At 50.1% G+C, this 27,122-nt stretch overlaps 2 protein-coding genes across 3 annotated transcripts; one reads left to right on the forward strand and one right to left on the reverse strand.

Moving 5' to 3' along the window:
• Window positions 1-252: 252 nt before the first annotated feature.
• MTFP1 (mitochondrial fission process 1) lies at window positions 253-3,817 on the forward strand. 2 transcript variants are annotated; one of them, XM_025985895.2, is made up of 4 exons: window positions 253-619; window positions 1,538-1,665; window positions 2,042-2,274; window positions 3,244-3,817. In XM_025985895.2, the coding sequence occupies exons 1-4, from the start codon at window positions 553-555 to the stop codon at window positions 3,314-3,316; spliced, it is 501 nt and encodes a 166-aa protein (XP_025841680.1). In that variant the 5' UTR covers window positions 253-552; the 3' UTR covers window positions 3,317-3,817. The 2 variants fall into 2 exon arrangements, with proteins under 2 accessions (XP_025841680.1, XP_025841679.1); XM_025985894.2 differs by having other exon boundaries at window positions 411-619; window positions 2,039-2,274.
• An 11,584-nt stretch (window positions 3,818-15,401) lies between these two features.
• On the reverse strand, window positions 15,402-25,587 carry SEC14L3 (SEC14 like lipid binding 3). The gene is made up of 12 exons (XM_025986017.2): window positions 25,431-25,587; window positions 24,385-24,460; window positions 24,078-24,121; window positions 23,885-23,944; window positions 22,690-22,878; window positions 21,660-21,755; window positions 20,958-21,018; window positions 19,750-19,833; window positions 17,895-18,001; window positions 17,356-17,495; window positions 17,088-17,257; window positions 15,402-16,242 (listed from the first exon to the last, which is right to left on the reverse strand). Exons 1-12 carry the CDS (start codon window positions 25,482-25,484, stop codon window positions 16,121-16,123), a joined length of 1,203 nt encoding a protein of 400 aa, XP_025841802.1. The 5' UTR covers window positions 25,485-25,587; the 3' UTR covers window positions 15,402-16,120.
• Between the last annotated feature and the right edge of the window lie 1,535 nt (window positions 25,588-27,122).

A 27,122-nucleotide genomic window follows, 5' to 3' on the forward strand; every position in this document is an offset into this window, starting at 1 on the left:
TTCCTTGTCTGTAAAATGGGGGTCCCAGGTTGGTGGGATGCTTTAAGAAAGTAACCTGTCTAGAGTCTTCACGGAACGGTCTGGCCAGTGGTAAACTTAATAAATGATTTCTTAATAATTAATCCTTGCTACTGTCCCAGGAGTGAACACTGTGTTCCCCATTGAATAAATTAATAAAATGAGGCTCAGAGTACACAGTCTCTTGCCTGAGGTCACACAGCTATAAAGTGTAACCAGGAAGTGTAGCATGCCGCATTTGAACCCCAGTCTCCTGGGCTCCAAATCTACAGTCTGTCGCTGGTAAGGATTGCGACAGCCACTCAACCCCAGAGAAAACGTGAATATTAATCTGTGAAACCCAAGCCCGGGAGAGGGGCTTCGGTGCGCGGGGTAATTTGCAGACGCTCCCTGCTGGCGGGGACAGCTCGACCTGTGTCCTTCAGTCCGGGACCTTCGGCTGGTCCCGCCGCGGCAGCCTGGAGCCGTAGTGGAAGCTGAGGTGGGACCGGCAGCAGGACCGGCTGCAGGGGCTCCGGCCGAGCCAGAAGCGCCATGGCCGAGCCGCCCCCGCGGGGTGCCGAGCGCGACCTTTTCCGGGACACTTGGGTGCGGTACCTAGGTGAGTAGGGGGCGGGGGCACGGTGACCCCCCCCCCCACCCTGGGGCTGGAGAGGCAGAGGTCGCCAGACGCCAGCCAGAGGCCTGCAGAAGGTGGAAGGACCACAGTCCTCATTCTGCCTGGGCCAGAGAGCGGGCTCAGAGAGGGCCAGAGACTTGCCCGAGGCCCCACAGCTCGGCCCTGCGCGGGTCAGCCTCCCAGGGGTAAGCTCCAGGGCTGGGAGGAAGGCGCTGAGGGGACGTCGGGACCCTGGCCGTGGAGTGGGCATCTGGCCCTCATACGGGCTCTGCTTGGTGTTCGGTTTTCTTCTTGGCAGATAGAGATGAGCACAGTGTTCGTGGAGTGGTAGTTGTAAGGGTAGAGGGAGGTGAGGCACTGGAAGGACCTGGCACGTGCTGAGGGCCTCATCAGCGGACCTGCTCCCCATTAGCGCCCGTGCTTCTAGAACCCAGGCCGGGAGGGCGAGGCAATAATTGTGACTGTACCCAGCTCTCCCGCAATGGCCCCGGAGTCGAGGTGGACTTTATAGGTGCCTTTTTATAGAGCCGGAAACTGAAACTCAGAGAAATAAAATCACTTATCTAAGGTCACCCAGCTACTGCTTAGCGGGCTGGGATTAGGACTAGTGCCCCCTTGTGGAGCAAAATATCTCCCTTTCCCATAGCCGGAATTATTATTTTTTTATTTTTATTTTTGTTTTTATTTTTATTTATTTTTTAGAGAGACAGAAAGAGAAAGAGAGAGAGAGAGAGAGAGAATGTTATACAGGCTCCAAGCTCAGCACAGAGCCCATCGTGGGGCTCCATCTCACAACCCTGAGATCGTGACCTAAGCCGAAATCAAGTCAGACGCTTAACAGATGGAGCCACCCAGGCACCCCACTCCCTACACCAGAATTAAATGTCTTCTCCCCAACAGGCTATGCCAATGAGGTGGGAGAGGCATTCCGTTCCCTGGTGCCAGCGGCTGTGGTGTGGCTGAGCTATGGTGTGTCCAGCTCCTATGTGCTGGCCGATGCCATTGACAAGGGCAAGAAGGCAGGAGACGTGAGTGTTAGCCTGCCCCTCAACCCCCCACCCTAGTCCACTCCCTTTGTGATTTACCACAGCCTTGCATGTGGCAAAATCCCTGGTGGACGAATCCAATCCCTACAACCTTGCCTGTTGCAGTCCATACCCCAGTCCTGTTTGTAGGTAGTGCACCCTAACCCTAGCCCTGCATGTGACACAGTCTGTACCCCAGTTCTGGATGTGTATGAGTCCACCCTCAGGCCTGAATTGGCACAGTCCAGAACCTGACAGTAGTGTGGTTCTGTCCCCATCCCCACTAGCCCCTTCCCTGCCCTGGTCCAGCCTCATTCCCTTGTCCACAGGATTTCCCACCTCTTCCCCTGCTGGATTAATTGTTTCTTGTTTCTAGCAGGTACCAAGCCCAGAGGCAGGTCGCAGCACCAGGGTGACCGTGGCTGTGGTGGACACTTTTGTGTGGCAGGCTCTGGCTTCTGTGGCTATCCCAGGCTTCACTATCAACCGTGTGTGTGCTGCTTCTCTCTACATCCTGGGCACTGCCACCCGTTGGCCTTTGTCTGTCCGCAAGTGGACCACCACTGCACTGGGGCTTCTGGTCATCCCTGTCATCATCCATCCCATTGACAGGTGGGTGCCCCTCCCAGCCTCAGGGATCATCCACTCTACAGGTGGAGATAAGCTCCGAGAGAAGTGGGGTGTTCCCACTTTGCAGAAAACAATAGCAGCAGAGGCAGGGCTGGCAGTCAGAGCTCCTGAGGTAGAAAAGACTCTGTCCTGGCAGGTATTTGACAGGAAAGGTTTGGGAGGTGCCTTGAGGGTATAGGACACGGACCAGTAGATTCTAGGAAGAAAGCCCAGTGTTACAGAACAGCCAGAGGCATGCAGGAACAGGTGTAAATTGGAGGGGATGGGTTTGGGGAGGTTTTGGTAACAGAAACCCGACTAAAGCTGGGTTAAGTAAAATAAGAATTAATTGTTTCATGAAACTGAAAAGTCCAGAGTTATGCCGCTTTCAGGCATGGCTGGATCTAGACACCCAAATGATGTCTTTAGGGGTCTTGATCTCCCTATCCTACTGCTCTTCTTTCCACACCACTCTATGTTGGCTTCACTCATTTTCCCCATGTGGGAGCAGAAATAGCCTCCAGCAGCTCCTAGCTTCCATCTCATCAGTTTAGCAAGCCCCAGAGGAAGCTTTTCATAACAGACCAAGAAAATCCCAAGGAAGGCTGTCATGAGTCTATTCTGGACTCAGTGCCCTCCCCTGAGCCAATTTCTCTTTTCTGATTGGCCACACTTGGGTCATGTGCCTGCTCTTAGAACCAGAGATGGGGCCAACTCAACCAGATCAACATAGAGTGAGAAGAGCAGTCTTTTCCCAAGGGAACATAGCTTAAATAAAGGCCCTAAGTGAGCTTTTTACCCTCTTTATGACTCAGTTTCCCCAGCTGAACAAAGAAAAGGATGATGTCTGCTACCTGGATGGCACTTGTGTCCTGCATCTAGGAGTCCCTTTCCTAGCCCTGACCTCCTACCTCCCATTCCCCGCTCTAGCTCCCAGTGGTTACTTGCTCATCACTGTCCACCACCCCACAGGTCAGTGGACTTCCTCCTGGACTCCAGCCTACGCAAGCTCTACCCCTCAGTGGAGAAGCCCAGCTCTTCCTGACCCCACCCTGATACCTGGCCCATTCACTGCTCTAGTCCAACATCCTCCTCCTGCCAGGGGGTACGGATGGATGCCTGGCTCCCTGAGTCTGAGGCCCGGGTATGTTCGAGCCAGATGGAAACTAAGAGAACAAAGACTTCAAGGAGCAGCAGCTGCCATGACTCACAGGAATGGGAGACCTAAACCCCATCTGCTTCCTTGGAATCTGTGATACCGAGAGGGAGTGGACCTGTCTTTTGACAGGAAAGTAACATCCTCCCATGGAGGATAAGCAGACAGGCCCAGACCTGGGAAGCCCAGATCACTTAGCAGTCTGGGAACCCAGGAGGCCCAGTGGCTTGGCCCTGCAAAAGTGTGGCTGAACCGAGGAACAGCAGGTACCCAAAGAAATGCAGGAGTGCCATAGCGGGTACCCTGAGGACTGATTCTCCAGCTAGCTGATCTGCTCAGGCCTGGTTGGAAGGCAGGACAGCCCCCAGCCAATAAATTCTCAAGAAGTTGCGTTCTCTTCTTTTCTCTTGGGGATGAGCAGGGGTATGGTGGTGGGGAGCAGGCCCGGGGGGCCCTCAAAGGTGGAGGCTGATTTCTGCCATGTGTCACTTACAGTAACCAGCGCAGGGCCTGCTGGGTACCTCCCCACCCACCAACGCTCCCCTGCAGATGCCTGGGATCTTTGGGCATTGACCTCTCAGCAAGCCTCCTAAAGCACCATCACCTCTGGAGGGGATGCCACCTGTGTCTGAAGGTGCCTGAGGTGAAGACCCCTGTATGAGTGTCACAGAGACTATCACCGGAGACTCAGGAGCCTTGGGGAAAAGGGAGTGACCCAGGGGCTATCCCTGGGAGCATAGAAGGGGCATTCCTCCTTGATTCTGGGCCAGCCCCTTTTTTGGCTGCTAACATCTGAGGGGTGGAAAAGCGGGGAGTGGGGTTCAGGATGTGGAGCACAGGGCAGAAGCAGGCCTAGGTCCCTGTCACTTGGCCCAGTGCCAAGCCACAAATCAGTTCTGGTCATGTCTCGCAGCCTGGGTATAGACTTGGGGCCTAACCCTTCCCCAGAGAGAACCCCTGCCCCTGGATGGGGACTCACAGGGGTCAAGAGACGGGGCGGGACTGCTGGTGAGACAGGATGGGGGCTCAGGTTGTGGCGTATGCTCTGAGGGGTGTCTAGCAGCAAGGTGAGTGTGATGGCTGGGAGTCTGATGGGGCCTTTCTCTGCTGCCCTTCTCATCCCACACCAGCTGGGTTCCTTTCCCTGCCCCCCCCCCCCCCCGACCTCTGCCCAATCTGGCTGCTCTCTCCAGCTCCCTTAAATGCTCTGAGCCCCCTCAACTCTCCAGTCCTCTGCCCCCTTCTGGGCCCATCTCCAATCCTGCACCTCTCCATCTCCCCATCGAGGGGTATACCCGCACCTGCATCCCTATGACATTTGGGTTCTGCCGTCAGTTCCCTGATCACTGAGTATCTTCCACCTTCTGGGCTCCCCCTAAAACTAGGAGCTGCTGGCCAGAGTCAGGCTTCTGTGTTTTGGAGCACAGCTCTCAACATTGCCACAGCCTTGTGTCCTTCCCTATCACTTGCCTCCTAGCCTCTCCCATCCCACCTGCCACTGTTCCTCAGCTGGAAATACTTTAGCTCTTGAACAATCTTGAGGATTTTTCATAACCAGCCCTGATGCCCCTCCCATGTTGCCCCTCAGCTCTGTCTTGCCCCATCTCCATCCCCAACCTCCCTCTCAGTGGGGACTTTTGGAGATGAGCCTTCCTGAGAGTGTGTGCACCTGTTGTGAGGTTACTTGTCTGGGCTCCTGGTCACCCCATCGAAGAGCCCTGGCAGGTTGGTGGCTCTTGGTTTTGGAGGTGGGGATCAGGGATAGGCTCTGAGGCAGGGAGGCAGTTGGCTCAAGGAGGCACTCATGGTATTGGGGAGATGGACCTGTGGGAGATACTATCATGCTCCTGAAGACCTTTGAGGAAGCTGTCACTGGCCTCTTCAACTACAAGACCCACTTGAGGTATCTTGATCAGCAAAGCCAAGGACGGATCTGGCCTCTGGAGAGCTTACTACTTGACCTTGGGCAAATCCTTTCCCTCTGTGGGCCTCAGTTTCCCCAAATATAAAAAGAACATTATCTTGGTCTGCCACATTTGAGCTCTGAGTCTAATCTTTATTAAACATATAGCTGGAGACCAATTCAACTCCAGCCATACAACCCTGGTAAGGGCCTTTCTTGTGCCTGCCACATGTGAACTGGGACAGGAGCTGTGGGGTGGCGAGCAAACCGAGGCCTGCCTGTGGGCACTGAAATCAGGGTGCTCCTCCCTTTGCTCCTCTAATGTTTGCTCAGGGGCCCAGCAACCCCTTAAGCAGAAGTTGGGCCTCTTTTGGGTGCCTTAAACCCGGCACATCCTCTTGCTGTGGGTCAGTGAGTGGTGCACTTGAGGCATTCATATGGGCCAGAAACAAGATCACTACCTTCTTAGGAATCATTTTAAACATAACCATTATTTGAAAAAATAATGGCAGCAGGGGAGGCATCTGGGTGGCTCAGCCAGTGAAGCCTCTGACTTCAGCTCAGGTCATGATCTTAGGGTCCTGGGATTGAGCCCTGCTTTGGGCTGTGAATTCAGCAGAGAGTCTGCTTCTCCCACTCCCTCTGTCCCTCCCCTCTGCTCTCTCTCTCAAATAAATAAAATCTTAAAAAATTTAGTAACGGGGAGAGGCTGGCACAAGGTGGCTGCAGCATGTTGGAGCTTGAAGGACCTGGTTGCTGTAATTACTGAAAGAGCCTCTCGGCTAGGTCTGTCTAGCCACAATGGAGCAACTGGTGGAGCAAGGGGCTACTGCTATGTTTCTGGACCTGTCCAACTCTGATGGGGAGGCCCACCCCAAGAAGTTAGGGAACAGTAAATAAATAAATATTTATACATAAATAAAGCAGTATAAATTCAGATTTAAATGTGTTATATTAAAAAAAGGTAGTAAAATGTTCTCATCACAAGAAGAAAAATTTGTAGCTATGTGGCGATGGGTGTTCACTAGACTTACGGTGGTAGTCATTTTGCAGTATTTGTATATCAAATAGCAAGTCGTGTCATATACCTACAAGTAATATGTCAATTATATCTTAGAGGACAAACAAAAAAAACCCAAAAACCTCTCCCCACCAAAACCCAAACCAGCAAAAAACAGTAACACTCAAAGCACATTGCTCCTTTTTTTCTTTTAAGATTTTATATATTCATGAGAGACACAGAGAGGCAGAGGGAGAAGCAGGCTCCATGCAGGGAGCCCAACGTGGGACTTGATCCCGAGTCTCCAGGATCACACCCCAGGCTGAAGGCAGCACTAAACCACTAAGCCACCAGGGCTGCCCAGCACACTGCTTCTTGATTTTACTAGGCTTTACTATTATCTGTGTTCCTGAGATTATTTACATTTCTTGTATCTGTTTGGTGGTTCTACTCACTTGTGTTGGCTGCGGTTTCTCAACTCTGTCCAATGACTTCTCTTGGGTAGCTTGAAATAGGTCATGATAGGACCGTCTACACCATGGAGATCAACAAAGCATGGATTCCCCCTTGCCTAGGGAGCCAGAGGTTAAATGTTTACCGGCACACTACTACTCTGGCCCTCCTGCCAACCCAGGAAGTGGGTCATGGCACCTTCCCCACCCTGTGCAGACCCAGATCAGAGAGGGTAAGTGGCTTGACAGAAGCCTCACAACCTGTAGGATTATGGGCAAGACCCATTCCTACTCTGCTCCTTCTCCTCCCCAAACAGCCAGGCAGGGGGAGGAAGGTGGCCTCGGCTGTAGCCCCTGCTTGTCTGGAGCCTTTGCTCCAGCTTTCCTTCTCCAGCTCCTACTCCGACATCTGACACTTGGGCTCAGGCCCTTCTCGCTCTTCCCTGGGGTTTCCCATTCACTTATGTAGCTTCTGGCCCCAATCCTCTGCCACCACATGTCCTATCAGTCCCCTCCAGGCTTGGATGAGGGCAGCAGCCTCTGGCTTGTCTCTCCCTGCCCTGCCCCCAGCTTTTCTATCTAGCTAGCCACTCCTTAAAATGTTCAGAACAGAGTCCAGATTCCTTCTGGGGGCTTTTAGAGCCTTGCATGGTCTGGATGACCCCATCTCTTGTGCCCTACCCTAAATCTTCATTTGAGCCATTCTTTTTTGATTTTTTGGATCTGGCATTTGCCCTGACTGGGCTTTCTCATACACTATTCTCTCCAACTGGGATACTCCCTTCCCCTACCTCTTCCTGCAGGTCCACTCACCCTCTCCTGACTATAGCCTACTCAATTATTTCCCCTTCTAGAGACCCTCTGATCCCCTAGGATTGGTTTGGGAGCCTCCTCAGTGCTTCCTCCAAACCAGTATTTCCCCCATTGCCTGAGGGTGGAGCCAGACCCCTGTTGGGATTGGGGGCAGGAAAACTTGTCTTTTCCCACCTGCTCAGGGCTTTGTCCAAGAGCATTCAGGGAAGTTTGGGTCCCCCAAGGGTCACCTTCATGCAATGCTCAGTGTCACCACAAAGAGGCAGCACCACCCAACTTGCCCTTGTTGGCTGGTTCAAACTTCCTCCAGGGTTATTGAGAACAGTATCAGTGAACAGCTAACTCCTAGTGTGCGCCCAGTCCTGTGCTGAACACTTCCTGTGATGTGGCTCATTTACTCTTTACAATCACATCATAGTTGGATTCCTGTTTCCTGGAGTTGGAGTCACTGGCCCAAGCTCACACAGTCCGGCCCCCACCCCCACTACCCAACTCACATAATTCAACATTCCTCCCATCTCTTCCAGCTTCCCTCTCTCCCTCTCCCCCAGCCCAATTCTGATTCTGTACCTCCTGCCTTCCAGCCCATTGTGGAGCGGCTGACTCACAGGCTGTGTGACCATGGGCAAGTTACCTAACCTCTCTGCGCCTTGGTTTCCTCACCTTACAATTCTCTGTAATGACCTCCTAAAGCTGCTGCCAGGATTACAGGAGAAATGGCTCACAGAGCATTAAGCCAGAGCAGAGGCTCACAGAGAGAGCTCCACAAATATTGGCTATTATTAATGTGTCAAGAGGCCTCGACTTCAAGGACAAATGATGAATTGTTCCACCTGATGACCAACTCCGACATAAATTATGCCAATTACACACTTCAATGATTCCACTCCTAAGACTTTATTCAGAGGAAATAATTGCATGATTGTCTCAAGATGTGCAGCTGAGGGTCATCGTCATGGTCTTATTTGTACAAGCTAATATCTTGGGAACTCCTTAAATGCCCAATGCATAAAGGAACATTCTTCTGATCTGATCATGCTGTTGGCTGAGTCTCCCCAGGGACCTTCTGTTCTGATACCTTCTATCACTCCAGACATCCTCCAGGATCCATTCTGAACATCTCAGCCTGGCATTCAGAGCCTGGAGGCCTTGGCAGCCTTAGCACATCCCTGCTCCTGCATTCCTGCCTCTGCTGACTTCTCACCATTCCCCGGATGTGCCCTGCACGTTAGCCTCTCTGCCTTCACTTAGACCATGCCACCGGCCAGGAGTGCCCTCTCCACATCCGTCTTCCTCTGTTGCCAGCCCTCAGCATCCAGTTCTGATGCTACCTACCCTGTGAATGCTTCTCGACTTTTCCTCCCAGACAGGATCATCTTTCCATACAGCACTCTTCATCATCATGCTCCTCCCTCCCCTTGCACAAGAGTTATGAAAGACACCCACAGAAAACCTGGATGGAGTGCTTGCTGTATGCCAGGCATTGCATTAAGCAGTGTGTTACATAATCTCCATAAGAGCCAATGCAATAGGCGCCATCACCATCCTACAGCTGAGAAAATGAAGCCCACTGTGTGATAAGCCTTCCCTCAGCATCAACTCTTACTAACCTTATTAAATCCTCTTGAGGAAGGAGGACTTTAGTGTCTTTTCTAAAATCTGGAGGCGTTGCAGGCAGGTGGGGGGAGTGTGGAAGTATTTGGCCTGTGCCCAGCTCAGCCATGTGGGCTCCAGGTGGGGCTTGTTCCTTCCCAGCCTCCTCTGGGCCAATTTAAGGAAGCTTGTAGGGGGTGGGAATGTGGAAGCTTGTAGGGGGTGGGGAGGACCCACAGGATTTCTTTTCATTATGGTCGTCCCCAGGGGATTTCTGCGGGTTGCTCTGGTCTTGCAGCAACTCGGTAAGGTCTGGGCAATGAGGCTCCCTTAGGAGATGGTGTGCCAGGTGTGTGTCCTCCCCCATGCCCTCGCTGAGCTGAGCCTCCTCCCTGCCAGCAGTACCCCTGGTGAGCCTCCTTGAGGATAACTTGTTCCACACTCATCCCACGCTGTCTGGCCTGGGCAGCAGCAGGTGCCAGACTTGGCATCCTGAGGATACCTGGAGGAGAGGACTTCTTTCCTGATGGCCTGTGAGTTGCTGTGCCAGGTGCCTTTCGACACTTGGCCTCACGTTTCCAAAGCCACCAGCTCCTGGAGTCCCCCACTGAGAGCTGAGGACACCAGAACCCTGGGTCACCTGTTCCTCTTCCCTGACCTTCACCCTGCTTCTTGGGAGCCTTTAAGTCTTGTCCCAGGCTGAGCAGGACCCTCCTGGAGGTCCAGGGCAGTCCTGCTTCTTGAGGCTTGAGCTCCCCAGCCAGGCCAAACTTGGGAGCAGGAGCCCACCCCAACTCTGCACCCCGGGTATTTAAGGCAGAGCCTGTCATGTAGTAAATACTGAACAAACACTAAACAAATGCCTTAAATTCTTAAAAAACAAACAAACACAAAAAAACCCTAAAACTCCTTTCTGGTCTTTGGCTTGCCTGAGGCCCTCTGGATCGAAATGATCCTTCTTGAGACAGTATGGCAAGGTGGCCAGACGCCCAAATGGTAGGGGGCCCTGGGTGGCTCCGCACAGGGGGCCTGCATCTCCCTCTGCCTATGTCTCTGCCTCTCTCTCTGTGCCTCTCATGAATAAATAAGTAAAATCTTTTTTAAAAGGGGTGGCCAAATGGTAAAAAGAATTAACTGGGGGCCATGCAGAGGTGAGTGTGCTTTCAAGCAGTTGCTCACACAGATGAAAAGAAGTTTTTGTAGGAAGAGGGTAAAGGTAAATTCAGCTTTCATTTTAATGCCATTTGGCATCCTCTGAGACTTGCCATATAAAAACTCCAACCTTTAAATATTTCTAGAAGAGCCCTCGCTTGGGAGTTTGAATCTGAATCTGAGTTCTGTAGCTGACAGCTGCATGTAACCACCATAGGCAGATGGTAGCAGGACTTCCTGCCTCAGTTTCCACATCTGTAAAATAGAGGTGGTTGTGCAGCTCACAATGCATGTGTGAAATTGCCCCTAATGGCAACTATGATGATTCTCAGTGCTGGTCAAGCTTATTTAGCAGCTTCTCTTTGGCCTTCCCACTTTCACTGCCTCCCCTTGGGGGAACTTGCCCAGGGCTTGCCTTTCAGTCTGGCTGTGGGGACCCACCAGACTTCCTTGACCTATGGCGCCTTTTCCTCGGCAGTCACCCAGCTAGGATGCTCCTCAGGCAGGAGGTGAATGGTTCTGCTGCAGCCGGCCTGTCAGGCACTCTGCATAGCCCTTCAAAGGACCCCCTCACCCAAGAAACACTCACTCCAGACCCCACAACCCTGCAGGTGACCCTCCAGGTACTGCATGGTGAGTCTTGGGCTGGTGTGTGTAGGTGTGGAGGAGGTGGAGTGTGGACCCCCGAGGCTTTGAGTAAGGAGGAGGGCAGAACGTGGGCCACCTGTACCATCCTGTGTCTGGCCTCAGTCTTCTGCTCTTGGTGGGACATGTGTGCACCCATTTGGTAGGTGAGACCAGGGTAATAGAATGGAAGTTCAACCATTTCTCTGAGCCTCCATCATCCCACCTGTAAAACGGGTGTAGCAAACGCTTCTAGGACCATTCCAGAATAAATGGAATCATGGTTAAAGTTGGCCCTATACTGGGAGGTTTCATCTGTACCACGGGAAATCTTTACCCTGGAAATGTAGGTGGCCTCTCCCTGATATAGGAAAACCAGAGAGAGGAAGGTCCAGAGAGGCTGAGTGATGGATGGCCTGCTGTCACCCAGCTAATATGGCCATGCTGGAATCAGGATTCAGAGCAGGCTTCTGCCCCAGGCAGACTGTCCTCCCCTACCCCTCTGACTGAGCATATCTTTCTATCTGGAACATTGGCAGCTGGCAGATGATAAGTGGGAGAGCTCTGTATGTGACTCCTGCGACTTTGGCTGTTCCCATCCCAAAAGAGGCTGGCTCTGTGGTAAGACAGAGTGGGACCAGGTTAGAGGGGCTGCTGGGGGGCCCACGGCTTATGTGGTCAATGGATGTTACTGAATCTGGCACGGGTACAGCCCTGGGCCTGGGAGGGTAGACAAGGTGGTGAGTCAGGGGGCAGGAACCAGGAAGAAATTGTGGCTTGGGTGGGTAGGCTGTGGGCCATCAGATAGCTGCAAATGCCTCTTCTGTCCCATGGGTGCTTTGAGGAGGAAGCTTGCTCTTCTTGGTGCCAGGACCTATGACGGGTGTACTAATATATTCCTCTGGCCTCCTTTACCAAGCAAATACAATAAACAAATATATAACCATCTAAAGCAATTTAGATACTTCAATAAGATCTAATCCTGCAATGTAGACCATCATTAGTGAATATCTTTAGTGCAGCCATATCCAGGCAGCTTTTGTTGTATATACACATGAATATAATGATCCAAGTTTTATAGTATTCTATAGCCTTCTAGAATACTCTACAGCTCTGTAGGTCAGATACCTCTTTGACATTTATGATGGTATATCCATGGGATTGAGGTATTAGAATTGAATCAGTACCTTGGGGATGGATATTTGTGTTGTTCAGTTACCTTCTTTTAAGCCCTGTTAGGGGACACCTCACTGCCCTCTCCCCCGGGCCCCATTTAGCAGTTGAACACACACCTGGTTAGGAGTTAGCTGGCTCTGGGCCTCTGCCAGGGGCTGGGAGGTGAAGAAGATGCCAGAGCTAACAGCTTCCCTTCCACAGAGTTTCCAGGTGAAGGGAGCACCCATATGGTAGTTGTGGGGCTACTGAGGTTCAAGAAACTGCCGATGTCATGGTGTAAAGGTAGGTGCAGAGCTGGGAGGCAGCCTAGACCTAGAAAGGTCTCTTCCCCTCTGTTATCCAGGGTCATAGATTCTTGCCCTTGATCCTGACCTCACTGCCCTGTCCTATCCCCAGCCACACCCTGCTTCACCCAACATGTTCCTGGTTTTTCTTTTCCTACTTAAAAAAAAAAAGTTTATTTATTTATTTGAGAGAGAGAGAGCATGCACAAGCTGAGGGGGAGGCAGAGGGAAAGGGAGAAACAGTCTCCCCACTGAGCAGGGATCCTGATATGGGGCTCCATCCCAGGATGCTGGGATCATGACCTGAACTGAAGGCAGATGCTTAACCAATTGAGCCACCCAGGCACCCCTTCTTTTCATACTTTAACTCTGGGCTTGAAGTCTGCTCCAGCTCTCCTGCATGGTCTGCCTCATACCTCTGGGTGGTCTTGAGCCACTCCCCAGCCCCATCCTAAAGGACTTGATGGCAGTGGTGCTGGCCTTCAGCTGTTACTCTGAGGTTGATCCTGTTCCTGCTGACCTTGAAGAAGGTAGGAAAGGCCTTCCAGCTGCACCATACCCTTGGCTGTCTGGGGAGTATGCCAAGGGGAGCCCTGGTCAATCAGGACACCCAGGAGATGGAGCCAGTGGCCAGGGCAATGGAGAGAACTTCTTCTGGGGAGGAGATGGATACAGTGTCCCAGGCTACCATCAAGGAAAGCTGAGAGAGCACAGGCCCTTCAGAAGACACCCAAACCACCCTTTTATTTATGTACAATAGTTTTCTATTGCTCTAGGGCTCTGGTCTTGCCTTAACTCTCTCTGGCACTCCTCTGTGTTGAGGGACAAATATGACCTCTTAACTGCATGATGTGAAAGTGGGCTCTCTGGAGAAGCCACTGCAGTAGTGGCTTCCTGGGGAAAGTAACTCGTTTAGCACCAGTTGGCTTGTTTTCTACCCACGGTTTGTTCTGGGCTGGGGTCTGCATGGTAAGTGGCCCAAACTGTCAAATTTGATCCCTCTACAGGAATAGCCTGCAGTCACCAAGGGCAGCTGAGACCTTTCATTCCCAGTCATCTCTGGGTCATTAGAACTGAAATGCAATTACCCTTCATGGTAGGGGGCATGTGGGCCTTGGTCTTCCTGCCCCTACACTACTTGCTGACCACTGCTGGAATGGGGTGCCCATCAGCCACAGTGACAAAGTCAGGTCTTTTCCCTTCTCTTTACACCACCTCCTGGACATTCAGAACTGGAACTAAGTGGCCCCTGAGTGAGGCTGGAAGCTGAGGAGGGCTATTTCTCACTGATGGTGGAATAGAGTAGGAGCTGGTTTGCCATGGCTGGACATCGAACAGATGCTGAGGGGTACTTTTTGGTTCTTGGCTCTAGCCCCAGTCTAGGCTCCTGGTGTTGCCCCTGTCTCCTGGTAGCAAGTACCCTTCTACTCAAAGTGAGGTCTCTAAGCAGCAGTAGAGGAGGTCAGGCAAATGAGGCATCCAGTGGTGCTCACAGCCGCCTCAGCTTCAAGGGTGCAAAGGGTCCACCCCAGCATCCTCCTTGTGGCCTTGCTGCAATGCAAGAGCCTTTCCCTTGGGGGCAAGGGTAAGACTGCCCTGTGCATCCACCCTGCACACCAATCCTGGGCCATCCACTCCAAAGGACCCCTAGTCTGGCATTGCTAGTGCTACAACAGTCTTCCAAGAGAATGAACCCATTCCCCCTCCTCCCTTTCTCCCCTTCTTCCCACTCCCCTTGCCCTCTCCCTGATTTGTAGGGTGGCCAAATAGAATATGGGATGCCCCATCAGGTTTTAATTTTAGATAAACAATAAGTTTTTTTTAAACAATAAGTTTTAAGTATGTTTTAAATATTGCATTTCCCCCCATAAATCTGGCAACCCTCTCCTCCTCTTCCTTTCCTCCCTCCCTCATCTTCCCCACCTCTAAGAGTCGACAGTCTTGTTCTGGCAAGTTGCTACAGTAATGTGAATTTGGTGGGAGTAAGCAGGTGGGGGAAGGTGGCCTTAACTTCAGTGGTATTTCTGCCACCCATGGGCTGAAGGAACCCAGGCCAGTGCCTTTGGGAGCTCAGTTTCCCATCTATAAAATGGAGATGAAATCCTGCACCCATAAGTGCAGATGGAAAGTGCTAGCCACTGCTGAACATTTGCTTGATTGGTTTCAGGGTCAGACCTTCCACTGTGGCTCACTCCAGCACCCTTGGTCCTGGGCAGCTCCTTCCCAAGAACCAGCCAGCCCTTTGGTTCCCACCTACCCATGTTTTCTGTGTAGTTTGGTATCTCCTGGAAAGAGGTCTGAGGGCTCAAGCCAGTGTCTCCATTTCCCTGGCTTGGCAGGAATGTCCTGGAGATCTGACTTCTCCCTCAGCCACCGAGGGTCATGGTGGGTGTTGGGGGATCATGCTTCTCAGAGGTCATGTGAACAGTGGATGGGTTGCTAGGCTTAGAAACAAAGCTATAGCCCATTTTGCGGTGAATTTCCTTGGACAAACATCATGCAATTGAGCATTGGGGGTTCCTATTGCCCCAGCTGCCTAATGGGCATTACACATACTTTGCATTAACTGGGATTGGAGAGGATAACACCCAGGACACTTCTACTGGAAGGTCTAGGATGAACAAGTTATTCCTTCTCTCCTTTTTTATGAAAGTAGGGTCTCAGGAAGTGATATTATGGTATTAAAAACAATGTCTTTGGAGTAAAGAAAAAACAAACCCTAGGTCTTGAATCTGCCACTTAAGAACTATATGATGTTGGGGGTGACTTCACCTCTCTGAACGTTAGTTTTCTTACCCATAAGATGGCCATGATAAGTGGTCCCTTAGGAAGGGGACGGTTTGAGTGAAATGAACAAAACTCATAAAGCACTTGGAACCATGTGTGGTAAGCAAGAAAGTACTCACCAGGTAGTAGCTGAAATTTTTAAAATTATTATTGCCAGGCAGCAACCAGAACTAGATAGGACCTCCTGTGCTTCCAGTAAAGTTTCTTTAATTGCTTAAAATATAAGCTGTGAGTTCCAAGGGAAGAGGATACAGGTGGGAGTGATAGATTGGGAAAGCTGTGTGCCCTGAGCCAGACAAACCCTTATGCAGGCATCGCCTACCTACCCCAGGGGGCAGCCACACCCAGAAACCTGGGGGCTGGATCACCTGGGTCTCCAGGAGAGTTCACAACTTCCACAGCCCTGTCTCTGTCCAAGGTGCTGAATCTGCTCTGGTAAGCTCCTTGTCCTGCATACCTGTGAATTACCTGCTCATTACCTTCATTCAACTTTACAAGTATACATTGAGTATCTACTGTATAAGGAGTAGAAGTCAAAAGAATTTAGATATGTCTGTAACCCAACTGGCTTATAGGTCATAGAGAAGAAATTAAAATACACACAAATGCCTTAGAAGTGAGAACATAAAGGTAAGGATTCATTTTCTGGTTTCTTGGTTTTCAGTGACATTCATCTCTTGCTTTCACCTTGCTTTTTCCTCTTATGCAATCTTGCCATCCTCCAAAACTGTGCCTCTCATAACTTTCCTGGTATGACCACAACATATAAATCTTCCCCAAGGAAGCTCTTTCTCTACTCACTAATCTCACGGAGTCAAGAGGACTAATGATCAATTTCTGAGGGAAGAGGGGATGGTAGGATATAGATAAAGGAGAGGGTCAGGGGTCTCTGAGAAGTGAGGGAGCTGCCTAGACAGGGGTGAGTTCCTTGTCATACTTTTGCATGCCCTCATCTGGGAGCAGCACCTCCACTGTGAAGCTGACCTTCTTGGCGTGGACAAAGCTATAGGTGTTGTCAAATCGCAGGACATCTAGGGGGACAGATGGACATATGGATGGTTAGGCTTAGCTTCACAATCCCCATGTCCCTGCCCCAGCCACAGAGAGAGGATGGGCTATGTTTCTACCTGCCATGTTTGCTAAGCTGGGCTAAGTTTCTACCACCCCTTTCCCATGGGAACTGTCACCCTTGAGCCATGTCTGTAAACAGACACTGACCTCCTCTTGGCACATGCCCAGCCTGGCTTTAGTTGCACCAACTGGCAATGAGAACAATGGCCCCTTCTTCCCATTGTCTCCACACCTGAATGTTTGCCTGATAGGGGTGAGGCAGGGCAGTTGGGATTGTCAAAAGCCTCCCAGCCCCCTTGGATAAAGTAAGGTGCTAGGTGAGGCTAGTGCATACCATCTACTTCCTCACAACCACCCAAGAGGCAGAGGTTGTACATCTGCTTTGCAGGTGAGCAAACCAAGGAGCCAGATTGGTTAAGACTTTGCCCAGGGTTATGCAGCTACCATGAAGCTGAGGTGGGACCCTGGCATCACACTCAGCTGTGTGGCTCTGGAAAAGGTGATTTACTTCTCAGAGCCCTGGTTTTTTTCCGGGAAATGTTGCACCTGCCTTATTGTCCCTTACCTGCATCCTGTGGCCTGAGTGCTCTCACCCTCTTTGAGACCTGTGTGTTGCTAGCTCTTGGTGTGTAGTAAATACTTGAGAATGTAGCCTGAAGAATGACCAACTGTGTTAATGAATGACGCTAATTTAGGCTGTATGTTCCTGGGGTAGGGGGAGTCACTGCCCCTCTGTTTCCTCCTCTAAACCATGGGACATGGCCTCCAGCCTTCCAGACCTATGGCCCAGCCAGGGTAGACTTACAGACACCGGCTTCAGAGCAGGTCAGGCTCCCATCCTCAGGCACCATGTGGGCATTGTAGCGCTGACTGGGGAGTACTTCTGTCATCTCTCCAGCCCGTTGCCGCTCCCCCATCTTGGTCTTCAGGAAAACCCCAAAGCCAATGTCTGCACCATCAGATGAGAACTGCCACCTGGGTGAGCAGGAGGGGGGCCAAGTTGCTGCTCAGTCTGATTGGGACCCTGAGTGTCTAAGCTCCAGCCAGAGATGGGTTGGCAGCCTGGCCCTTACCTGAGGACACAGCCTGGGAACAGAATTTCATATTCCACCTGGTGTGAGGAGCCACGACTGATCTGCACTGAGTGCTCATACTGAGTCTTCACTTGGTCCCGCACATACATGGACTTGGGGATCTCCCCACCATAGTTGATCTGCAGACATAGGACAGAATGGGCTTGCTTCCCTCTTTTGGCCATTGCATTGCTTGTGCTATTTCATGCTATTTCTCCTCCCTGATATGCTTTCACCATCTTCTGTAAGTATCTGGCTCATCCCATCCTCTCTCACCCCCCAGGAAGCCTTTCCTGACCCTCCTGGGTCAAGCCCTCCTCTGGAAACTTCCCCTTACAGATCATCCCCTTGAGTCAAATTTTCCTCATTTCTTGTTTGCCTGAATAGCTGCTGAGAGCCTGGTGATAGGAGGGCTCGAGCTCTCTAGCTCAATACCTGGCCCACAGGGGTCTCTCCATAGACATATGTGGAATAAATGAGTGGGTGAGAAAGGAATTCAGCTCCACTCCTTCCCCTCCCCTATCTGGGGTTCTTCATACCTTAGTTAAACATTTGGGGTTTCCATCTGGATCAGTCAGAGCCCCCCCAAAATGAGCAGGCAGTTCCTCGGGACTGATAAGTTTCAGCAAACCTTCCTTCCAGTTGTCTGTGGGTAGAGGGGTTGAAGGGTTGTTATCGGGCTGGAGGGGACTTGTCAGCCCTGTATTCCCACCAGGGGGCCCTGAGCTTCAGGAGAAGCCCTACAGGGACTAGGCTACCATGACCAATTCTCCAGCCTCCCATCGGGCTGCAGAAAGTGTCTTCTAGCATTGTGTTGCTATGGAAACATGTTTCCTCTTAGCTGATAAGGGTTTGCACATTTTTGAGGGTCTTTCAGTCATGAGTAGTGAAGATAAAAATCATCTAATTGTCTCAAGGAGACTTCAAAGCCCTATGTGGTCAAGGACCTTATTGGGGGCCATAGAGCATGTAGGTGGCATACTCAAGACAGACCTCTTGGTGGAGGATGGATAGGCCTGGGCCTTTGAATGGACCTTCCCCTTTTGTGCTGCTTAATCACCAAAGCCGTAATGCTTATTACTGTTCTTCATGCCCTGTGCAAAGCTCTAAGCATCCTGAGTCTTGCAACAAGTCTGTGGCCAGGCTATCTCCCCTGCCCACCCTCAGCCCCACTGTGGTCATGGGATATTCCCTGCCACTAGTGGGATAAAAGCAAAGACCACAGTGTTTGGCACACCAGGGACAAATGGACAGGACTCTATGCGCCACCAAGTAGGATAGAGCCCTGGACTTGGACCTGGAGTGTGGCATTACCCACACAGCTTCAGGATTTGGGAGGCTCCATTGTGATCCACCTAGTTCCCTATCTCTGTGGAACTGGGCAAAGGCTGAGGCTCAAATATCAAGAAGAGAAAGAAAGCAAGGATTTTTGGGACACCTGGGCGGCTCAGTGGTTGAGCGTCTGCCTTCAGCTCAGGGCATGATCCCAGGGTCCTGGGATCAAGTCCCACATTGGGCTCCTCTCAGGGAGCCTACTTTCTCCCTCTGCCTGTGTCTCTGCCTCTCTCTCTGTGTCTCTCATGAATAAATAAATAAAAACCCCCCAAGAAAAGAAAAAAGAAAGCAAGGACTTTAAAGATTCTACCCCCAGAGCCTTAGATCTCCTGATTTGATGATCTGACCATTCTGCTTTCGAGAAGTTGTCCTCCCAATTCATGGTCATTGGCTTGAATTTAAGAACTATTTCTCTTTTTCCATTCTCTTTCCATATCATTTTTTAAAATAATAATTTTTTCTACTTATAAAAGTAATACATGTTATTATAAGACTTAGGAAACAGAAAAATACAAAAAATAAAATTCAAAACCACTTGATTTCTTGCCATCAACAAATCAACATTTTGTTGCATTTTTTTCTAGCAATATATTTTTGTCTTTACAAGGAAGATGATACTATCCATACCACTTTATCATCTGCTTTTTAAAATCTTAGTGACATTTCCCTTGACATCAAATCATTTTTCGTGGTTTTCCAATATCATCAAATGGATGCATTATTAATTTATTCAGTCCCTTCTTGTTGATCCTCCCTTCTCTGAATCACATCTCCTTTCCCTGCTCTTCTTCCTCATCCTTCTCAGCCTAAATTTCCTTTAGAAGCATTGAAGTGATGAGTGTTGAAAGGAAAATGAGGCCCATAGCCTAGAGGTTTACTAACAACCAAACTGAAACTGATAAGGAGGAAGATGTGAGGCTTCAGTTACCAAAGACATGGAATGAGGCAGAGATAACTGGATAGACTCTATAGTGTAAAGCACACTTCACTTTATTTTTGAGGAGGAATTTCTGACTCCAGGTGGCACAGAATTCAGAGGATAGAGCTGGAATTACTTACTTCCCAATACTACAATTTTTCTGCGAGTGTCTTCACTCAGGAAGGGCTTCATGAGATTGTAGCCCACAGGGAATAGCTTGGTGGCTGAAGAGATACAAAAAAAGATAATGGACAAAAAATTATTATTGGGACACTCTCTACACAATAGTCATAGCCAATAATATGGAGGAGTCATGAATTAGAAAAGGCCCTGCACCTGCCAAACCAATCAGCCAACAAGCAGCCAACTAACCAGCCAACCAATCATCCAAATTATCAACAAACCAACAAAATGGCCAATCAATTTCCCTTCTAATCAGCCCACTAATCAGACTATCAGTCAGCCAGCCAACCTAATAACTAGCCAAACAATCAATTAACAAATCAGCCAACCAGAAAACCCATCAGCCTATTAAGCAATGAGCCAACCACCCAGCCAATTACCTTCTGCAGCCAGCCAACTATCCAGGATCCAGCCAAATGACAAATCAGCCAGCCAACTAATCAATCTACCACCTTACTACTCATCTATGCACCCAACCAAAATGCCTGGTGGTCACTCAATCAGTCAACCAAGCTAAAACTATCCAACAAACCAACTAATCAACTAACTGACCAACTATTCAATCAACAACCAGTCATTCAACTAGACAGCCAACCAACTGGCCAGTGAACTAGACAACCAACAGAGTAAATAATCAACCAACCAACCAATTAACTAGCCAATCATTAAACATCCATCCATCAGCCTGCTCAACAACAAAATACCTACTGAGCATCCACATATTCCCAGGCCTGAGAAGAATACAACAGAAGTGGAAAATCAGAGGTCCTGCCTTCAAGGAGCAGATAAGTTAGGAAATAAGCAGGATTAACGCAGACAAGACAACAAGAGGTCTCCAGAAGTCAGCAGACAAGAAATGCCAGATTTGGCCCCTCCAGCTGCCGGTGCCACAGGCAGTTTGGGAGTGGAGAGATCAACGTGGGTGGGGGAAACGAGGGAGAATTCCTGGAAGGGCTAGTGTTGGAACTGCCTCTTCTTGCAGTAAGGCCAATCATAGAAATTACTATTTATGGAACACTTCCGTTGTTCCAGGCACTCTAAGGAATTAGCATGCAGACACACAACCAGCCTGCCTCACCACTACCAGGGAAGCAGGTACTTTTATTGCTCCCAAGGCAAAATGAGGAAACAGAGGCACAAAAGACTGAAGTCAATTGCCACATACCTTTCACAATGAGCATGAACTTCAGGGTCTCTGGGTAATTCTCTTCAAGGAGGCCAAAGAACTGTGAAACCAAAGACCCCATCAGAACCCACATCTCACCTTCTACCTCATCATCTTTGTACTCTCCTCTGTGGAGTGTCCAAAGAGCCAAGGAGTGTTTCCTTTCTTTCCTTCACCTCCACTGGCCTCTGGAGGAGAGTTTCTCCCTTTAGACTAATACAACCACACTCTCATAATAATCATTTTTAGAGTAAATCTGATAGTAATAGTAGTATAGTAATAATGATGACTATTGTTTATTAAATGTTCACAATTTGCCAAGCACTATATACACGTTTTATGTATCAACTCGCTGGAATATCCCTACATCCCTTTGAAATGCAGACTATCAATATCCCCATTTTGTAGGTGAGGAATCTGAAGCATGAAGGCAAGAAGTGACTTGCTGGAGTCACAGAGCTAGGGACAACAGAGCTGGGAAGGGTTGGCAGAAGGTGGCCTCTACGGTCTCAGTACAGCATTGACTCTGAGCCTGTCTTTTGGGAAATACATTAAGGCTCTTTGAGTCCTGAGTTGCAGTGCTGGAGCCCAGGAAGTCAACCATCTTTTACCAAATCCTGGCTCTGAGTGAGCAACAAGGTCACAGCAGACCAAGCTCATCATTAAGGCAAGCAGGGGTCACCCAGGGGGCCTTCTCCTCACCTCTTGGTACACTTCCACCAGAGGTTTCCAGAAGTGCTTCAGTCCCAGGCCCTCGCAGTCAAATATCATCACAATGGTCTCAATCTTCTTCCCCAGCTGCAAGGATGAAAGCAAAGCCCAGTCCCAAGGTTCAGGGTGCAGGCTCAGAATTTGGGACATGGTGACCCTAGTACCTGACCCCTCAGCAATTCTCCCAGTCCCTTACTCTGTCCTCAGAGAAACAAGTGGACAAAACAGTGAATGTACTTACCCACACATCCACCTACTTATCCATCCATTATCCATTTATCATCCATCCATTCATTTGTTCATCCATCCATTAATTGACCCACTTATCCATCAATTCACCCATCCATCCATTCATACTAAAATTCAGTCATCCATTCATCTCTCTGTCCAATTAATATTTATTAAGCACCTATTTTGTGCCAGTCATGGAGAGGATACTATATAATACTCTTGTCCTCAAAGCGTTCACAATCTGTTTGGAGAGACTGGCAAGCAACTAGGCCACTATAAATCCTGAGATAAGTGCTGCAAATAAATAGCACAGGAGTTGTGGGGACACACGCTAACCGAGACAGGGACATCTAAGAGAAGCTGACATCTAAGTTTGGGACCTGGAAGATAGAAGGGAGAGAGCCAAGGGAAGCATGGGAGGTAGAGGTATGCTGGGGGTAAAGTTATTCCAACAGAAGGAACAGCAGGGGCAAAAGAGCTCAGAAGGAATAACAGTAACTAGTACTGTTGAGAAAAATGCATGAGGCTCTGTGTGTTGAGCCATACATTTGCATTATCCCATTTAATTTTTACAACTGTTATTTATTATTATTCTTGTTGTGTAGGTAAGGAACAGACTTAGAGGGGTGACATGATTCTCTAAGACCACACAACTAGGAAGTAGCCGAGCTGCGGCTTGACCCCAGAGTCCTCTGATTGTGATAGTAGAGAGCCAGGTGTGTTCCTGGGACCACATCCCCTGATAGCCTCACCTGCCCCCAGTTTCCCTCCTGCTCAGCCTAGGCCTCACCCGCTCTGTCTGCAGGTCACACTCATGCAGGATGCGCTCGCAGTCCCTCATCTTGGTCTTTAGCAGATCCTGCTTGGTGACTGAGAAGAGCAGCCCCTTTGGGTCAAGTGGCCCAATGATATCATACCACACAGGGCAGCCATCCCGGTCATAGCCACATAGGCCTCCAGGCATGTACTTCTGGATAACCTGGGCATGGAAAGATACACAAAGCTTGGCATTATGCACCTCCCCGGAGACCCCCAAACTAGGCTGACCTGGGTGGCTCAAGCCTACACAAACTTCCCTGAAAGGTGGCACTATTGTCCAGGTGAGAAAACTAGGGGGCCCTCAGGGGAAAGCCTTGCTCATAGTGAGAACATGGCAGAGCCAAGTCTCAGCTGGGCCTGGCTGAAGGCCTCTGGGCTCCTTAATTCTGTCTCCCAAATCTCCCACGTCCCTTTCCATTGAGAGAAGTTGGGCTGAGTGATGGAGAACATGGATTCTGAAAGGTCAACATACCTGGTTCAAATACAGACACTACTGCTTCCTTGTTGTGCATCCTTGAACAAGTGACACTACCTCTATGAGTCCCATTCCACTTCCTCTTCTGTAAAATGGTTTGGATGATCCTTCTCTTAGGGAAAATCCTCAATATCATGTAGGTAAAGCACAGTGCCTGGCCCAGAGCTCACACTCTACAAATGAAACTATACCCATTGCTTTACTAAGATGTCAGAGGTGGGACTGTTCTCTCCAACAACTTGGTGGACTAAATTTCTTTCCCACACAGACAAGATGTTTGAGTAAGACCCTAGGGGTTAGGGCTCAGAGGCACAAACTGTGGTGATGAAAAGCCAGTTTCATGAATTCAAATCCCAGCTCCATGTTGGGCCTGTGGGACTTTGGGTAGCCTGCTTAACCTTTGCTGGACCTCAGTGTCCGCATCTGTAAAATGGGGACAATTGTACCCACCTCACTGAGTTGTGATGACTAAATGAGTTCATGCAGGTAAAGTTTTAACTCAGGCCAGGACCTCATAAACACCCAGGAAATATTCATAATTATTATAGGAGAAATGCCTGTCAGCTTGTGGGCAGTTCCACAGGCCGTTTGGGCTTGTTACCCTTCACTCATGCTCTCCAGTGATCTAGAGGCTACTTGAATGCTATATCTGTAAAAGACTGGGGTGTGGAAGGGGAGGGTGTTTGCTCACCTCTGGGGGCTGCCAATCAAGGATGTGGTCAATGTCCATGGACTTCCGGAACTCCATGTACTGAAAGGGAGAAGAGAGGTAAGGCCCCACTGGGCTCCCAGCACTTCCAAGGAGAGGATGGAGATGGAGACTCAAGGCCTAGATTGCCTCCCACAAAACCCTTCTCAAATCTCCAGGAGTGGACAGGTCTCACCTTGCGGAGCATGGCTTCTGATTTCTGCAGGTCAAAATTCCGAGCTGTGTGAAGATAGAAGGAAGGTGTGAGGTGGGAGAGAAACTGACTTCTAGTCAGCTTGTCCTGGCCCCAGGCTGTGAGGAGCTATGCGTGGCACTGGGGGCTTATGTAGGACCTTCTTTCCCTGCACCTCCCCTCTCCTGGACCTGAACATGTGAAGCAAGACAGTGTAATTGGATCCTGAGAGCAATAAGTTGTTCTGGGCAGTTGGGACCAGGCCCCTCTCGCTGCTCCTCACCCTGATCTCCCCCACCTCTGCCCTTACCTCGGAGCCAGCGCAGAAGGAAATAGTCATCAGGATTGGGCAGGGCGGGCAACACGTCCTGCACATTTTCTCGGAACTGAGAAGGGAGATGCTGGTTAAAGTGGTTTTTGCACTTAACCTTGGCCCCGAAACTCAATAATGGTTTCCATCATCCCTTCTCTTCCACATGCAGTCTGGCCCATTATGATGGAATAGCATGAGAGATGGATCATTGGATGGGTAGACGAATGGAAGCAAAGATAGATGCTGAGTAAATGGATAGAAAGAAGAATGGATGGATGAATGGGGGGATGGATGAGTGGGTGGGGGGATGGAAAAAGAAGGAAGGAGAAATCAAAGGATGGAAGGAGGGAGAGAGAGGTGAGTAGAGGAAGGAGATATTGGTGGGTGAAGAGACAGAAGAGGATTGGATAGACGGGTGGCTGGGTGGGGTGGGAGGATGTATGAAAGAAAGGATAAATGAGTGAGTTGGTCGGTGGGTAAGTGGCTTGGCCTACGAGTGTATTTGTAGTTCTTTACTTTTTTTTTTTTAGGGCATCAAGGGTTCTGCCTTTTTTCATCCCATTTTCTACAAAAGCATGGTTAATGATTATATGTTCTCTTCCCCATTGACTGTGGGGATGACAACACATTCTGCTCTGTCCCTCTCACTCTTACAGACAGGTCACCTTTCAGCGTCACTTATCAGAGAAGGAGGGCAAACAGAGTCAGAGGGCGGACCGTTAACATCCTTTAGTTCCCACCAAAGGGGCCTGGGAGGGATGGGAGGGGGCAGCTGTCGAATAAACTTCTCTGGTTCTGGCTTCCACATGAGAAGTCAAGTTTGATGTAGCGCATACACTATTACTTGGATGTGGAACTTTTCCCTCAACCCCTGCCCTGGACAGAACTGATGTCACTGGCTGCTGTGGAACATGATCCTGGGTAGGGTGACAGTAAAGACAAAATATCAGAGGCAAGCTGAGCCAACAGAGTGGGACAGGGTTCCGGCCACCCCCTCCTCCTGCCCCTCAGCCCTCTGGGGCGCCAAGAGAAGGGGCTCTCACCTTGGCCAGGGCCTCTGCCTGCTTGGGGCTCAGGTCTCCAACTCGGCCACTCATGGTGTCTGGTTGAGGCTGGAGGAGTAGGGGCCACTGCAGGTAGAAGCCAAGCCTGATCTGTTGCCCTGACCCAACTGGGGCCTTTAGCCCCCACTCCTGGGTGTGGCTCCAGGCACCTCCTTCTTGGCCAACTGTTGGATTGCACATTACATAAGTGGGATTAAGTGAGGTCCCATGCTTGGCTCTGGGACAGGTCTGAGGGGCAGGCAGGCACAAGAGGGTGTGCCAGAGGGCGCAGGAGCCCAGGCTGAGTGCCATAAAACATCCACCCATGCTCCCAGGCTTCCAGAGAAGGGGGGGGATTTCAGGAGGAGTGAGAACTGCTCCCATCATCAGTTTCCCCATCTCCCTAATGAAGAGACTCCACATCTAGGGTTCTGCAAAGTTCACCCCCTACACCCAGCTCTGGCTGGTAAGAGTCAGGGACTTGGTCAGTCTAGTACACAGTACATTCAGTTTGTTGGGGTAGGAAACATATCCTTCTGCACCAAAGTCCATATTCAAGAAGAGACAGGCTGGGGTAGAGAAATGGAACTCAAATGTGTCCTTACTGAAGGTATTTTTTTTCCATGGTGCTGACACTGTTCTTTCTGGTGTCTTTCAAGTCCTATCATGCAATGCTGGCCCTGTTCCTTCAACATGGGGAGGGGCTAAGCACTCCCCACCCTGTTGCTTGCTTTCCCATTGCTGAGATTATGAGGACATGAGGGTCCTTGTCTGGGATCCCACATTCCCTGGGCCCTAAGGGAGAGGTAGGGCATATTGATGGTCTTGGGGCAGTGGGGATGTTTCTTGGAATTTTAAACAGTTGATCAGTGAGAAGTGTCCACCAAGTATGCCAAGTGATGAAGGAAGCCCAGAATATTTCCCTGTCCTTTGATTTCTGTCATGGTGCCTGATATTTCACTGTTAGACCTGCTGGTGAGGCCTGGCCCTTGCTCCCCAATCCCCTATGAGAAGCTCCTTTCAAGAGGACATCTCTGAGTGTCACTAGCCTCGTTTATGGAATGGGGCTATCGATGCTTGCCTTGTCCTTATGCAGTTGGAGGGAAGATCTAAGGAGGTATACAGACTATCCAGGGTCATAGCATCTAAGGGATTATTCTTGTCCAACTGTCAGAAGCTCCAAGACAGCAGAGGCCATATTACCAATGACTGTCTATAAAGAAACCAGGAACACATCTGCTTGAGAGCATAGCACATCCCTGTGACCATGTCTTCCAGGACTGGAGAGGATCCACGTCGGCTGAAACGACCCCTGGCCTAGCTCAAGCCACCCTGCCCAAGGCTCTCCCAGGTTCTCTATCTATAGGCATCCTGCATCCCCATCCCTGGGCAATCTCAGAACTTTTTTAAGCTAGCTGGCATCTCTTAGTGCTGGACACCTTCCTTGCTCTGGGCCCGATTGAATCTGGGCCTCATCTGAGGCACCTGGCAGGCTCACTCAGGAGCAGTTAGGTAACTCCATACCTCAACCCCGCCCCACTTCACATTCCAGCCTCTTTCTGCAAAGCCACAGGCTGCTGTCAACACCTACTTCCTGCCAGGCCAGGAGCAAGTGGAGATTGGGTTCCTTCACTGCCCGCTCATTAGCCCCTAATCCTACCTATTTCCCACCAGTCTCCTTTCTCTCCCCCA

Source organism: Vulpes vulpes, chromosome 10 (genome assembly GCF_048418805.1).
Source record: "Vulpes vulpes isolate BD-2025 chromosome 10, VulVul3, whole genome shotgun sequence".
NCBI classification, from domain to species: domain Eukaryota; kingdom Metazoa; phylum Chordata; class Mammalia; order Carnivora; family Canidae; genus Vulpes; species Vulpes vulpes.

Excerpts from the sequence above, each read along its gene's own strand:
- MTFP1 (XM_025985894.2), top strand. The coding sequence starts at position 553 with ATGGCCGAGCCGCCCCCGCGGGGTGCCGAGCGCGACCTTTTCCGGGAC. Across the intron at positions 1,666-2,038 it reads AGGGCAAGAAGGCAGGAGAC|CAGGTACCAAGCCCAGAGGC; the intron begins GTGAGTGTTAGC and ends TCTTGTTTCTAG. Across the intron at positions 2,275-3,243 it reads ATCATCCATCCCATTGACAG|GTCAGTGGACTTCCTCCTGG; the intron begins GTGGGTGCCCCT and ends ACCACCCCACAG.
- SEC14L3 (XM_025986017.2), bottom strand. The coding sequence starts at position 25,484 with ATGAGTGGCCGAGTTGGAGACCTGAGCCCCAAGCAGGCAGAGGCCCTG. Across the intron at positions 24,122-24,384 it reads CCTTCTGCGCTGGCTCCGAG|CTCGGAATTTTGACCTGCAG; the intron begins GTAAGGGCAGAG and ends ATCTTCACACAG. Across the intron at positions 17,258-17,355 it reads TTCCCAGGCTGTGTCCTCAG|GTGGCAGTTCTCATCTGATG; the intron begins GTAAGGGCCAGG and ends CTGCTCACCCAG.